Source organism: Canis aureus, chromosome 1, assembly GCF_053574225.1.
Source record: "Canis aureus isolate CA01 chromosome 1, VMU_Caureus_v.1.0, whole genome shotgun sequence".
NCBI classification, from domain to species: Eukaryota; Metazoa; Chordata; class Mammalia; order Carnivora; family Canidae; genus Canis; species Canis aureus.
In genome coordinates, this window is record NC_135611.1 from 97,579,410 (window position 1) to 97,593,285 (window position 13,876).

Sequence of the window (13,876 nt, forward strand, 5' to 3'; positions counted from 1 at the left end):
GCGGGCCGCCTTCCCCTCCGCTGGGGCTGGGGGATTGGTCCAAGAGAGACTCTGGGAGAAGCTACTGATGTGTGGAAACATCGTGATTGTTCTTTAAGAAAAACTCACAAAAAAATTGCATTTTCCAATTGCAAAAGCAGTCAGGAGATGCAGTAGAATCCAAAGAGGGATTTAGAAATGCCCCCATGAGCCCAGGGCGCAGAGCTCAGCCCCGCAGGCAGCAGGCACCCCTCGCCCACCTGTGACAGGGCCACGGCCTGGGGCTCAGGGCTCAGAGAGCAGGTGCACCTGGCCCAGCGAGCTCACCTGAAAAGCAGGTAGTGCTGCCCCGCCGGTGTGGAGGAGAGCACGTGTGGGCGCAGGGGGCAGGGCCGCAGCCCTCCTGGGCACAAGCCTCCCCGACGGCCTCCTACGTGAGTAAACGAGCATTTGAGCTCCAGTTTATCCTCCCCGCATCACATTTAATGATCTACGTGTCCGTCCGTGCTCAGCAGTAAGCAGGGACCAGATGGTTTACGTTGCAAGCGTAGTGGGCTGTGATATTACCTATTTAGGCTGTAGATCCTTGCTGCTGGGGCCACATGGGGGTCAGCGTTTGAGCCCACATCCTTTTGAACTGGTGGGTTGGCGGCGGCCAGGGAAGTAGGTGATTGGCGCTTGTCTAACTCCTCTGGAACGCCGGGTCTGGCTGCACCCTGGTGGCTGCTGGCGGATACTGGCAGGTGCTGCTCCATGCTGGGTGGGGGTTTGCAGCCTGGCGGCCGGCACCCCCACAGAGGCAGAAAATCGTTTCCCACTGAAGGTGGAGGGCCCCAGCCTGCTGATGGTGGGTTGGGGCAGGTGGGTGTGCAAGGGGCTGCCCAACGTGACTCCCCTCGGGCTTTTCTGGGTAGAAGAGACGTGGCCCCAGTGACCTGCGTGTGGGGGCAGGGAGTGGGGTCGGGCAAGCTCGGGCAGGTGCTTCCAGTTTCTCAGTCCGTGAGTTGAGTTTTGTGAAAAGAATCCACCTGGTTCTGAAATCTGGTGAGGAGTGTCTTTCGCCATGGCTGAAACGTTTCTAGAGCCTTCTGTCACCTGGGACACTCTGGGTGGGATTGCCATCCTGGGCTGGGAGCCTGTCCTGGGCAGACAGGGGTGGGTAGCCAGGTGTGCCCGCCCCCCACGGGGTCACAGCCAGGGGTCACAGCCAGCCGCCAGCCAGTCAGGGAGGAGCAGAGGCCCTGGAAGAGGGTTTGTAGTTAGAAGATGCTAACGAGGCTGTATTGTCATTTGAGGTTCATCCCTGTCCCTGACCACCTGACCTTGAGGCTTGTCCCCAACTGCCTGACCTCAAGGCTTGTCCTCGTCCCTGACTGCTTGACCTTGAACATGCACCTGGGGACCACGTGGTTTTCTGGGCATGGAACTGTTGCTCTCCATTCGCCGTGTGGTCTCCGGGGATGCAGGGGGCGATTAGTTTTACCGTCTCTGTGTTAGGTTTTTAAACTGGGAAGAAGAAATGAGGACCACACAGCCCTGATTTGCTGAGTGGGTTTATTGGCCAGGCACAGCTGCCAGACTCCAGGGGCAGGCCCCAGTGCCGCCGGCCCGGTTTAGACCATGGGGGGGGGGGGGGTTGCCTGCTGCACCCCTACCTGGGAGTGTGTGTGTGGTGTTGGATGGGACACCTGGCAAGGCCAGCCATGTGCACCAGCTCCATGTGGCCCCCGGCTCAGGCTCTCCCATGTCAGGGGGAAGGTTGGCTCCCCACCCCGGTGGGGGGGGGGGCGGTAGTTACAGGTGGTGTTGAGGTCGGGGCCCAGGCAGATGCGGGCATCGGACTCTGATGGCCACTGGCCGTGGGACTCTTGGAAGTGTCTGGGCTGTAGTTTCCTTATGTGTGAAGGGGGGTGAGGAGGAGAAGGAGAATGGCCCCAGCTCATCCTGTGGCTGGAAGAGCCCCTGTGACAAGCCCGCACATCTTGGTGGTATGGGGTGACTGACCAGCTCCTCTTCCTCCCCCAGAGCTCATGCAGGGACGTCGGGGCCCCAGCTGTGTCTCCGGGAGGGTGAGGGGTGGCTGCCAGTGGGGGGCAGCTCTAGGGGTGGAGGGAGCTGCGGGCAGGTGTGGACAGGGGTCTGCCTCCAGGCTGGTGGCGGGTGGGTGGGTGGGGCAGGCCTGGCGGGCTGCCTGGCAGTGGTGCTCTGCAGGCCTCCCCTGCCCCTCCCCCACGCAGCTCGTCAGCTTCCGGCCCAGAGCTTCCGCTGCCTGGAGGGTCTGTGGAGGCCTTGGGGGACCTGGGGGTGAGGGCGGCGGCAGCCGGCCCCTAGGGAAGCCACATCAGTGCCTCACAAGGTCGAAGAGGAGCGGTTGGCCTTTCCTGGTGACCCCGCGGCCGGCCGGGGCCCATCTGGTTTGCTGCTGCTCCGGTGGCACTTCCGCCCAGGGCTGCCCGTTGCCCCGCGCCTGCAGGTAGGGCTGGCACCAGTGCCGTCGGGGGCCCTGTGGGTGGCGGCCCCGCTGCAGGGACAGGCTGTCCTGGAGGAGAGCCGGGCGGGGCAGGGGCTGTCCGGGTGTCTCTGGTCCCTCCTGGGGGCCAGCGGCGGGCGCGGGGCTCTCACGTGTGCGTCGTGGGGGGCCGTGCCTGGCGCCTGGCCGAGGACTGCCACGCTCTGCTGCCCGCTGGCGCACGGGGCGGCCCTGCCTGCGCGTGGTCCTCGGCGGGCAGTTGCAGGCCTGGCCGGGTCCCCTGCAGTGTGCGGCACGGTGGCTCAGGTGTCCGCGGCAGGGATGTGACTAGGCGGCAGGGAGTGTGAGCCCCGGGGGACCGTGATGGTGGTGGCGCCTCCGGGACCCAACTGTGCCCATGTGCGTGGTCACGGGAGGCAGCAGGGCCCGGGTGAGGGCGGCTGTGTCAGCCTGAGGTCAGCCCCCCCGGGGCACAGCCCACCTCGAGGGGTCCCGCACGTCCCTGGTGTGATGATGGCAGGACTGGCAGGCTCCCCAGCAGAGCTCGCCCTGGGCGGTGGCCGTAAGGGGCCCGCCGAGGCCTGGGGTGGGCCACCCGTGACACCGCGTGTCCCCGGAGCCCGGGAGCGGGTGGCAGGGGGGCCCTGAGCTCTGCCTGGCGGGCAGCATGGCCAGCTGGCCAGGCTCCAGGACCAGGCCTGCAGGAAACCAGACCTCGGGCTCCGTCACCTCCAGTAGACAGGGCCGTTGACGAGCACACCTCCCGACTTCCCGAGTCCTTGACCGAATGCTGGTCACGTTTCCTCAGCCCTTACCCTCCCAAAGGCTCAGAGTCCTGTGCTCTGGCTGGTGCTCGGGACCCACGCTGGGGGGTCCTTTCGTTCTGTCCCCGTGTCCCCATCCCTGGATGAGGGTGCCCAGCATGCACGAGGTGGCACCTGTGCAGCACCTGGCAGGAGGCTTGGCAGGAGCAGGTCTGAGCCAAGCCGCGGTCGTCTCCAGGGGTGCAGTGGCAGGGCCCTAGCGGGGTAGAGCGGGGACCTAGCTTACTCTGGTGTGAGAATGTTCTAGAAGCTCTTTTAGATTTTCATTGATTTTGGTTGCTGTGAATTGTGAGGAGGCCACTCTGCCTTTGTGCTGTGCGGCTCCTATCGTATTCCCAGCACTGGTCCCCGGGAGGGACGGCGCCTCCTTGGGCTGGCTGGAGGCCGTGTGGGCCAGCTAACCCCTCAGCCCGCGTCTTCCCCCCTGGAAGATAAATGCCGCCATGTTTCCGTGTCTCGCACATTCTGAAGCACCTGGGAGGGGGCACGGGGCTCGGGACGGGAACGCCCCACCTGCTGTGGGAGTCCACACCACGGGAGGGACAGTGGGGCCAGGCACCAGGGCAGGACACAGGTTGGGGGGGGCCGGGGTCCAGTGAGTCTGGCCCGCAATACGAGGGGAGACCCTCTCCCATGTGGATGCTGCAGAATAGACAGAATCTGAGGTGGGGGCTTCCCTTGACCTGGGACCTTCAGCAGAGGTCACCCCCGGGCACCTGCTCGCCTGTACCCTGTCTGGAGGGACAAGGACATTTGACGTACTGGGGTTTGCTTGGGGCCTAGCCTGCATTGTTTATGTGGCCCTCGTCACTCACACAGCAGCTGGGCCCGGAAGCATCTAGAAGATGAAAAGAACCACAAGGGAGGGTCGATGGGAGGGGTGAACCAGGCCCAGGGTGGGGCTCTCAGTGCTCCCCGCAAGGGCCCTCCATGCTGGTGTTTACCTCGGGCTGTGCCTCTGCGGCCTGTTTGGAAAGTAGAAACAATTGAGAGTCTGGGCATCGCCTGTGTGCGGGCGGCTGGCCAGTGGGCATCTCAGCAAAGGCGGAGACCCTGGTGTCCCCCAGGTTAGGGAGAGGCTAGGGCCCTTCCAGGCTGCCTGTGGCACCCCGCAGTATTTGCCCCTTGTCCTCATGGCTGGGGAAGGGCTGTCGCTTTGTCTCCTCCGCAGCATCCTAGGGAGGCCGCTCCACCTGCCCAGGGCGACCCCGTGGTCCGCTGTCGGTGGGGCGCGGCTTGGTGTGGTTTGAAGGTGGATCAGAGGTGGCGAGGTTTCAGGACGGTGAACTTTGCTGCCAGGTGTTCAGTCAGCTGCATCCAGGGCCGAAGTTGGAGTTTCTGGGGGATCCCCGTGAAGGGAAGTAGAAGACGGTGAATTGGAACAAAATGCTGGGGTGTAATGTGTGCGCAGATAGTGCATGGAGGTTGGCACGGCAGCCTGACGTGGCACGGTGAGGGCCCTCGTGCCCTGCCTGGGGGAGGCCCCGGGGCCCTCAGGGTGCCTCGGCCTGGGGCGTGTGCCTTCTCTAATGGGCTCTGCCAGGTGAAGAGCAAAGGCCACGTCCTGCAGGGAGGCCAGGTGCAAGGAAATGGCTTCATCCCGGCTCGGCCTTCGCACACGAGCTGGACGGCAGCCCGCGGCCGGTCGTGCTGGCCTGGCTCTGGAACCCTGCTGGGTATTTTTAAGGAGTCACTAAAGAAGATGAAGGCAAAGAGAGTAGCATTTTGTGGGTTTTTTAGACTTAAAAAAGAAATCTCCGCCTGGACCTAGGCTTGTCAGGGCTCCAAGGCCTGTCCCTCCTGCGATGGCTGAAACGTGCTGGTCATGCTGCCACTGGGCTGGGCCCATGCAAGGGGCAGGAGTCTGGTCCCCTGGTGAAACTGTGTGCACAGCCCCCGTGGACACTCTGAGGGACTTGAGCACCCTGGAGGCAGGACGCTGCCCCAAGTGGCCCCGAGCGCCATCCCAAGCCAGCCCCGGATTTCGCATGATTCCGAGTGATTCTGTGACACCTTCATTCCCTGGCAAATGGCAGAGAAGGAGCCACCTCTTCTGAAGCACCTGCTGTGGGGTTGGAACACCCCTTGTCTCTGCTCTGAGCTCCTGGAGGAGAAACATCAATTCAGAGGAGCCAGACGCTTCTGCAGAGAGCAGTCTCCAGCCCTGCCTGCTGAGCCATTGCCTGCTCCGTCCCCAGGGCAATGGGAGCCTAGGGACCTGCTGGCCAGGCCTGCAGGGGGGATGCAGGACACGGGAGGGACAGAGGATGCCCAGCTTTGCTGGAGACTCCAGATTCATAACTGCCTTTGTGAGTCTGTTTCTTCTTGACAGGGGTGCCTAAAACCTGCCTCACTAGGAGCTGGGGGTAGTGGGGGGCCACACAGTGGTACCCCCGCGGATGGTGCAGCAGGGCTGTGGCCTCAGTGACTAAGTCTGTTGGCACAAACCAAGGGTTCTTTCAGAGGCCTTGCATTGAAAAAAAAAAAAAAAGAGAGAGACCTTGCATTGTGTACACCCAGGGAGCTAGCCATGGATAAGGGTAGTGATCTCTTGTCTATAACACTGTAATGCCTGTGGAGGGGCTGAGGGAGTAGCTGGGGGTGGTGGAGGAGCTGAGGGAGTAGCTGGGGGTCGTGGAGGAGCTGAGGGAGTAGCTGGGGGTGATGGAGGGGCTGAGGGAGTAGCTGGGGGTGGTGGAGGAGCTGAGGGAGGAGCTGGGGGTGGTGGAGGGGCTGAGGGAGGAGCTGGGGGTCGTGGAGGGGCTGAGGGAGGAGCTGGGGGTGGTGGAGGGGCTGAGGGAGGAGCTGGGGGTGGTGGAGGGGGTGAGGGAGGTGGAGGGGCTGGGGGAGGAGCTGGCCCTGGGAGCGGCCACTAGAGCCGCACCCTCACTACCCGCCCCCTCCGCCTCCCCGCTTAGGGAGCTGAATGGCAGCTAGGGCTGGAGGTTAGGTAAGCGGCGCTGAGGTGGAGCCCCGGGTTTATGGCACGGAGCGGAGCGCGCGCCTTTGCGGACCAGACCGTGGCGGGCGCCCGCAGGGGCCGAGCGCGCCAAGTCCCGGGCAGTGCGCGCAAGCTCTGGGCTGTTGGCCGCGCCGGGGCGAAGGCACGGGCCTTCCGACCCTTCACGGTGTCCCCCGCGTGGCGCCTGCACCTCGCAGACAGGCTCTGGGAACGGGAGCTTCTGGGTGGGGCTCTGCTGGAGGCCAAAATCAGGCTTTAAAAAGGAATTATAAAAAAAAAAAAAAAAAAAAGGAATTTTAAAGGGCGCCTGGGGGCTCGTCAGTAGAGCACGTGACTCTTGATCTCAGGGTCATGCGTTCAAGGCCCATGTCAGGTGTGGCGCCTACTTAAAAAAATGAATTTTAAGTCAGAAGTTGGCAAAGGTCTGAGGGTGCCACCTTCTCCTATTTAATCCTGGAACACCGAGCGGCCATCAGCGGTGCTGGGGGAGCGCCCGGGGCCCACGGATGCCCCCCACGGGAGAGCCCAGGGAAGGGCACGGTTCACTCAGAGGGCCCGCCCCCGCTCCGGCCAGCGCCCAGGGGACACCCCCCCAAGTCCGTGTGCGGCAGCAAGCTGCCCCTGCCGCCCCAGGGCACCGGCCGGCTGGGATCCCCGGCCCTCCCCGGACCGTCCTCCTGTGTCAGTCCCTCGGTGGGGGTCCGACAGGACTACACGTGGGCAAACGACGCAGAGACTATCTGCTGTTCTCGGGAACTGGTGCTCTGATAGAATCCATGTCGTCAGCCTCACAAACGGAACCAACCGGACCTCAGAGTCTGTGCCTTCCTTGGTGCCCAGCAGAGTGAGAGTCCCCATCGGTCCCCGGGCGACATCGTGGCTGTGTCAGCGATGATGCTCCCTGCGCTGAACTTTCCATCCCGCGCACTGACTTGTGTTGTTGCTGGACGTTTGTACCTCTCTGCTCCCGTCACCAGTCTCGCCCATCGCCCGCCCACCGCCTCTGGTGACCCCAGGTTGTGCTCTGTCTTTAAGACTCTGGTTTTCCGTTTGTTCATTGGTTTCATTTAGATACCAGTGTAACCAAGATATAGTGTTGATCCTTGTCTGAGTGACTTACACTCTCTAGGTCCTTCCATGTCATCATGAATGGCAACATGTTCATTTTGTTTTTTTTTTTTAAATATTTTATTTATTCATGAGAGACGCACAGAGAGGCAGAGACGCAGGCAGAGGCAGAAGCAGGCTCCCTGTGGGGAGTCCCATGTGAGACTCGATCCCAGGACCCCAGGGTCACGCCCTGAGCCGAAGGCAGATGCTCAACCACTGAGCCACCCAGGCGTCCCATGTTGGTCACTTTGGTGGCTGAGTAACATTCCAGTGTGCGTGTGCCCACCACACCTTAATCCACTCGTCTATCGAATGACACTTGGGCTGCTTCCATATCTTCGCCGTTGCCAGTGATGCTGCAGCGAGCACAAGAGCGTGTGTGTCTTTTCAGATTACTGTTTTTAGTTTTCCTTGGGTAAACGCCCCGTGGTGGAATTACTGGGTCATAGAGTAGTTCTGTTAATTTTTTGAGGATGCTCTGTACCAGGAGCACGCCAATCTACACTCCCACCAGGAGCACACAAAGGCTCCTTTAGCCACTTTATTCCTTTTAGCAGCTGTGTACTGCTCCATCCCACGGACGCAACACGATTTATATACGAGCCGATTTGTGCACGTACGGTGTGTGTGTGTGTGTGTGTGTGTGTGTGTGTGAGAGAGAGAGAGAGAGATGTCTCCAGAGTTGTCCTGTGGAATAGCCTCCTACTTGGGCGTCTCTCATACGTGGGGTGTATCCAGCGGAATTGCTGGTGGACAACTGCTGCGTCAGGAGCCCTTGGCACACGTTGGCCAGGGCACGTGGACACTGCCCCTGCGCCTTCCTTGCGGTGTCTCGTAGCCAGCTGGTCCCATGGCTGCCCTTCTCAGAGGCGGGACTGTAGCATCTTGCTTAGATGTGCAGACCCCTGCTAAGGGTAAGGAGCTTGGGGGGGTGATGTCACAATTGCAGAACATGGGCAGGGTGTGTGCAAGAGCTGCTTTGCCTTCCCTCCGTGCTGTGCCTGGAGCGGTCACTGGATAGCTGCCCAGGGCATGGGCCTTGGGGCTCCCACACTCACCGGCACCCTGGGGAGGGGGGATGGGAAAGGCCAAGTCCCTCACGCAGGAGAGGAAACACTCTCCCTTCTGATTAATTTTGTGCTTTTACCTCGCAAAAGGACGCTCAGATTCTTTTTATGTGCATTACAAGCGGGTATGCATGCGTGGCTTGAGGAAATGGTCTTCGGGGTGGTGGTCCTTCATTACAGTGCATGGGTTTTTCTGTTGAGAAACAAGGAAGGACTGGCGTGGTAAGAGGGCACAGATGGCCGGGGCTGGGGCCGGGGCCTGGTCGTGGTGGGGCCGGAAGTGTCTGGTTTTGCTCCGAAACCACAGGTTAGGAGCTGCTGGGTGGAGGGAAGCTGGGTGTGCAGATCTAGGTCGAGGTTAGAAGGCGAGGTTGCCACGCCCAGGTGCGTGTGAGGGGGTCCTCGGTGCAGACCCACATACAGGCATCCCGACCTGGCAGTGGCGTCGGGCGCTGTGAGATGGGGGAAGTGCGATGCAGCCTCATCCGGCCCCCAAACGAGCAGCTCTGGGCTTGTACTTGTGGAAGTGACGGAGGCTTACTGAACTAACAGAAGAGAGACATTTTTCAGTTTTAAAATTCTCAGCATTCATGTTGTTTATCTGAACCTCTTGCTATGTGTGAACTGCTTCCCCCCCACCCCCGTGTTTTTGGGAGTGTCTGGGTGGCCACTGTGCGCTGCCGGCCTGTGCCATCGGGTTTTGCGTGTCACCTGTCCATTCCTTGTGGCAGACCTGCCCTGGCGTTTAGACAGCAGGCGTGGGTTCTGGGAGCTGCGAGGGTGCGGCCTTGTCTGGCGATGCTTCTGCTGGCTCATGGGTGAAGATATTTTTGCTTGTCAGTTGGCCATCAGCAGGAGCCAACCCAGAATCAGAAAGACCCAGCTCGGCCTCTGCAAGCCTGCCACTATGAGACCAGTACTGGGCGGGGGTGGGGTGGGGTGGGGTCTCATTTGCTCAGGGTTCACGGGGATGTGTCTCGGGCGGCAAGGCTTCCCCAGGGGACCCTGCCTGGAAGTTGTGCGTCACAGGTGGACGCGTGGAGTGGGCGCAGCTGGCCCCAACTCCACAGAAGCCGTGGGAGGGATGGGGCGTCAGCAGTGCTTCCAGGGAGCGCTTTCCACTTCTCAGCTGTCTTCAGAAGACTGGCAAGAATTGTAGCAGTTCTTCAAGCAAAAGGAAACCAAAATATTGCAACCACAGAAAAAAATGCAAGTGTTTGATTGTGAGGTTTCAGGCCCATGCTGGATCGTTGCGAGCCCTCGAGGGTCTGGTACCAGTGTCCTCGACCCCCTTGTGCATCTGGCCTGAGGCCCACTGGGGCCGCCAGCCACTCTGGGCCTCTGTGATACCCTGCCCATCCTGGACCGAGCTGCCCATGGCGAGGGCCGCACCCTGCAGGCCGGGTTTCAGGGAGGTTTCTTTGCGGGTCTGAAGCTCACAGGGTGCTCAATTCTGTGTCCACAAGCGGCGGACCAGCCCCAGAGGCCGTGTTTGATTGGCTCATCCTGCAGGGAAGTGGCTGCGGTCAGTGCTTGGGGACCGGCCAGGTTGCACTTCCTTTCTGGGCACGATTGCACACTCCCTCCTCCCTCCAGTTTGCACAAGTGCGCAAAGGCCTCACCCATCCTGGGCCAGGGCCGGCCTGCCTGAGGCCCCGGGGGTTATAGAAGAAATTGCTGAGACTTTCTTCTTGGTTGTGTCCAGAAGGGATGCTCAGCTGCCGTGGACGGAGGATTTAGATGTTAAAACGTTCTCCTTTCCTGTCACTTTCAGAGCCCAGGCTTCTGAGGACACCGTCCTGGGAACAACAGGGGGCAGGTCCTGGAAGGAGAAGATTCAGGTAAAAACGCACGGCCTCCCCACCTGTGTCCCCTCGAGGCAGGGCCGAGTCCTGGTAGAAGCTTTGGTGGGGTCCCGGGGACACTGGTCCCAGCTCTCTGTGTGCTCGGGTTGGAGTTGAGGGAGGTCAGGACATGCTCTGCGGGGCACCTGTCTTGGTGCCGGGCACCTGGCGCCCAGCGCACAGCCCGTCTCTCCACACCCACCTTCGCCCTCCTGCTCCCTGCTTCCTTCTCAGCTCTCTCCCCTGGACAATTGCAAAGCTCCATCATCTCTTCTGGGGGCGCAGAGGCCTTGTCAGTGGTGTGATTGCAGGGAGGGTGCTCTGTGTCACCCCGGCCCAGATTTGGGTTCATTTTGTGGTTCTTCTTCATTTCAACCATGTAGTTCCAGCTTGAAGGGAAAGAGAAAGAATTGAATGTGAAAGCAGAAGGAAAGCCCACGCCTCCCGTCCTCCTGCCCCGCTCTGGCCGCTCTCCAGCAGCCCTGCCGCCCCGTGTTCCCCGGGACCTGCTGGGCCGGTATGCTGGGGCACCGTTAGTGAGCACGGCTTCACCTCTAGGGGCACTTAGCACTTTCCGTGTGTTTGCCTGGGTCCACGCGTGTGCACTGAATCACCAGCCGTGTTGGGCCAGGGGCTGCTTTGGTAGGTGGCTGCTCAGAGCAGGAACTCTAAGCCCTGGCGCTTGGCTGACAAGTATTTTCCCCCCAGGTCATGTATCTTCGATTGTGTTATCTCTTTATCTTAATTTTTTTAAAGATTTTATTTGAGAGAAAGAGATAGAGATATAGTGACTGAGACAGCACAAGCAGGAGCAGAGGGAGCAGACTCTCGGCTGAACAGGGAGCCCGATGTGGGACTCGTCCAGGGACCCCGGGATCACGCCCTGAGCCAAAGGCAGAGGTTCCACCATGGAGCCACCCAGGTGTCCCTGTTGATTGCATTAAAAAAATACTTGGGGGATGCCCAGGCACCTACCAGGCAGGTGCAGCAGTAACTGCAGAGTGGTATAGATGTGGCGCTCACTGTGTACGAAGCCAACACGAGCAGCGGGGCCCCTGGCCCCGGGCCTCCCTCTCCTGAGGTTACCACTGTTAATGGTTGGATGTGTGTCGTGTCCATATGTGTTTAGGTCCTTGTTGGGGCTGGGGGACAGGTGGCATCTGCTACCTGGACACAGTGGAGGCCGTCCCACCTGCTGCCGACCTCACAGGGCAGCCCCTGACAGGCGCCCCCACCCCCACCCCGGTTGTACCTGTGTCCTCGATGGACTGCAGGCCCTCCCGGGTCCCTGGGGGTAGGAAATGAGGCTTGGCTGCGGAAGCCCCCTGCCCTGCCCTCCCGCAGCTTCTCTCAGCCCGGCTGCAGGTAAATGGCTGTCATATCATAGTTTGCGTTTCCCTGTGAGTGGAGCTTGGTGCCCTGGGAGCTGCTGACACAGGTGTCGGCCCCGTAGGCCGGGGGATTCAGGACCACGGCGGGCTCCAGTCAAAGCACAGCTTTTATCCGAGGGTGCCTCCCTTGCCTCTGGGGACCGAGCACCCATGTCTGTGGCATTTCCGCCCACCCCTCGCCCCCGGTGTCACTGGGGTCACCTCACTCGGCAGCCTCTGGGGTGACATCTGGTTCCTGAACCCATCCTGAGCCGAGAGGACAGGGCCATCTCTGCAAGGTGGTAATGCATTGGTCCCACAGCCAGTGAGGGGGAAGGGAGCCTAGGGCTGGAAGCTGGGGGCAGGGGGTGGGGGTCAGTCGGAGGACAAGAGTGCTGTGGGCCAGCCTGGGGGCAGGGGTGGGCATGGGGGGTGGTCAGCCTTGGGGACAGAGGTGGAGGGGTGGGGAGGGTCAGCCTTGGGGGCAAGGGTAGGTGTGGGGAAGCCGTGGGTACGTGCATGTCCTCTGCTGGCCAGGCTACAGGGTTGAGGGGAGCGGGGCTTCACCCACCCCATGTGCGTGGACCAGGCTCCTTGGGCCCCATGGGTCCCATGGGCCCCATGCACAGCTGTCACCAGAAAGCCCTTCCACAGACTCGTGGGTGCCGGCAAGAGTGCTCTGAACGTTGGCTTCACATCCTGCTGGTCACTGTGGCCCTGAGGTCTTCAGGGGGCAGGGAGAGGTGGCCCCTTTGTGGTCCCTCTGTGACCCTCCCACCCCCACCCAGGGCCACAGGCAGTGGGTCCCAGGAGGGGAAGCCAGTCCCAGGGAGCCTCGTGGTCCTCGGTTCCTGCATCAGTCAGCAGTCACATCTAAGAACAGAATGGCAGGTCAAGACTGTCCTCCAGCAGAGCACGTACAGGCGTGCACATGTGGATGCACACAGGTGCACAAATAGAGGTACACAGGTGCGTGTGTACGTGCATGCACACAGGTGTGCAGTTCACATGCACACATACAACTGTGTGCATTACATGCACGTGGGTTCATGCACTTACATGTCCACGTTGCACACATGTGTGCACGCACCTGCAGCTGTGGGGGCAGTTTCCTGAACAGAACCCTCGCTGGCTGCTTTCTTCTCCACTGCAGTCCCTGACTTGGTTCAGAGGCACCGGGGGGAAGGCTGGTGGGTGACCGGCACTGACAGCCTGAGCAAGGGGCTCCGAGCCCCCTCCCTCTAGTCTCTCAACGCCCAGAGTGGGGTCGTGCACTCCTCATGAGCTAGCGCATGGCCATGTAGGTACTGGGGCCTGTGCGGTGGAACCCTGCCTCCCTGAAGGGCTCCTGGTTCCGTGTGACACTTCTCTACTGGGGACACACAATGCACACCGGTCACTTGGCTCCCGGTGACAGGCTCCTGCTGCTCAGAAGCGCCTGGGAAAGCCAAGGCAACTGGCATGATCCACTTGTTTCCATTTTAGTATTTACGCCATGATCCCTCATGCTGCATGTCCCCCGTCCCAGAATTCCGGAGCCGGATTCCTGTAGGAGCACTGGGTGGCCGCAGGTCCGCGCGCACGGGGCATGTGCTCTGCTTGGTGGGGCTTCAGTTCTATGTGACACCACATGCTTGTTGGAAAAGAGAACACGAAGCCCTTCCGGTGTCCTGCAGAACATGAAGCACCCACTGCCGCCCCCGCCAAAAGCCGTCTGGGGAACGTGGCCCCTCTCCCCTTTGTTGTTCCTGTGGATTTTTTAAAGACGCTCAGGAAGCTCGTGTGTGCTACAGCACAAGGAGCACGTCTGCTGGGTGACCTGGGGTGGCCGGGAGCAGGTGGCCACCCGGCTCCTGAGTGGCCGAATCTGGGTGGGTCCAAGGTGAAGGGCAGTTAAGAATTCCCCCTCTCCTCACGTGGACCGATTTGAGTAAACCACGTGTGCAGCAACCTATGTGTGCAGTAGCCCGTGTGCAGCTCCCTAGGTGTGCACGGTGCCACCCCAGCTCACCTGTGCGTTTGTCAGGCCGCGCAGCCCCTGCTGGAGCTCTGGCCATTGCACCTGTCATCCTGGGGTGGCCCGCCCAGAGTGTTCTATTGTGAAGCATCCTGCCTCCAGCCCCCCCAAACCCCAGCCCTGGTCTCCTAACTGGGGTGTGCATCTACCCCCCCCCCCCCCCACCGCAGAAGGGGCCAGGGCCACAGGCACGATCAAGGCCTTCCATGGAACGAAGAGGATGACTCTAGAAG

The 13,876-nt window shown here is 61.1% G+C and overlaps 1 protein-coding gene across 5 annotated transcripts in view; it reads left to right on the top strand.

Moving 5' to 3' along the window:
- Window positions 1–13,876, top strand: part of SEMA4D (semaphorin 4D) — a 62,981-nt gene that overhangs the window by 16,241 nt on the left and 32,864 nt on the right. For 3 of the 5 annotated variants that reach the window (XM_077910322.1, XM_077910337.1, XM_077910314.1), the window contains exon 2: window positions 10,187–10,253. In XM_077910322.1, coding sequence (XP_077766448.1) covers window positions 10,187–10,253 — 67 coding nt within the window. Of the gene's footprint in view, window positions 1–8,505; window positions 8,538–10,186; window positions 10,254–10,639; window positions 10,774–13,876 lie in introns of those variants that run through there. The other 2 variants (XM_077910326.1, XM_077910341.1) reach the window with 2 other exon arrangements.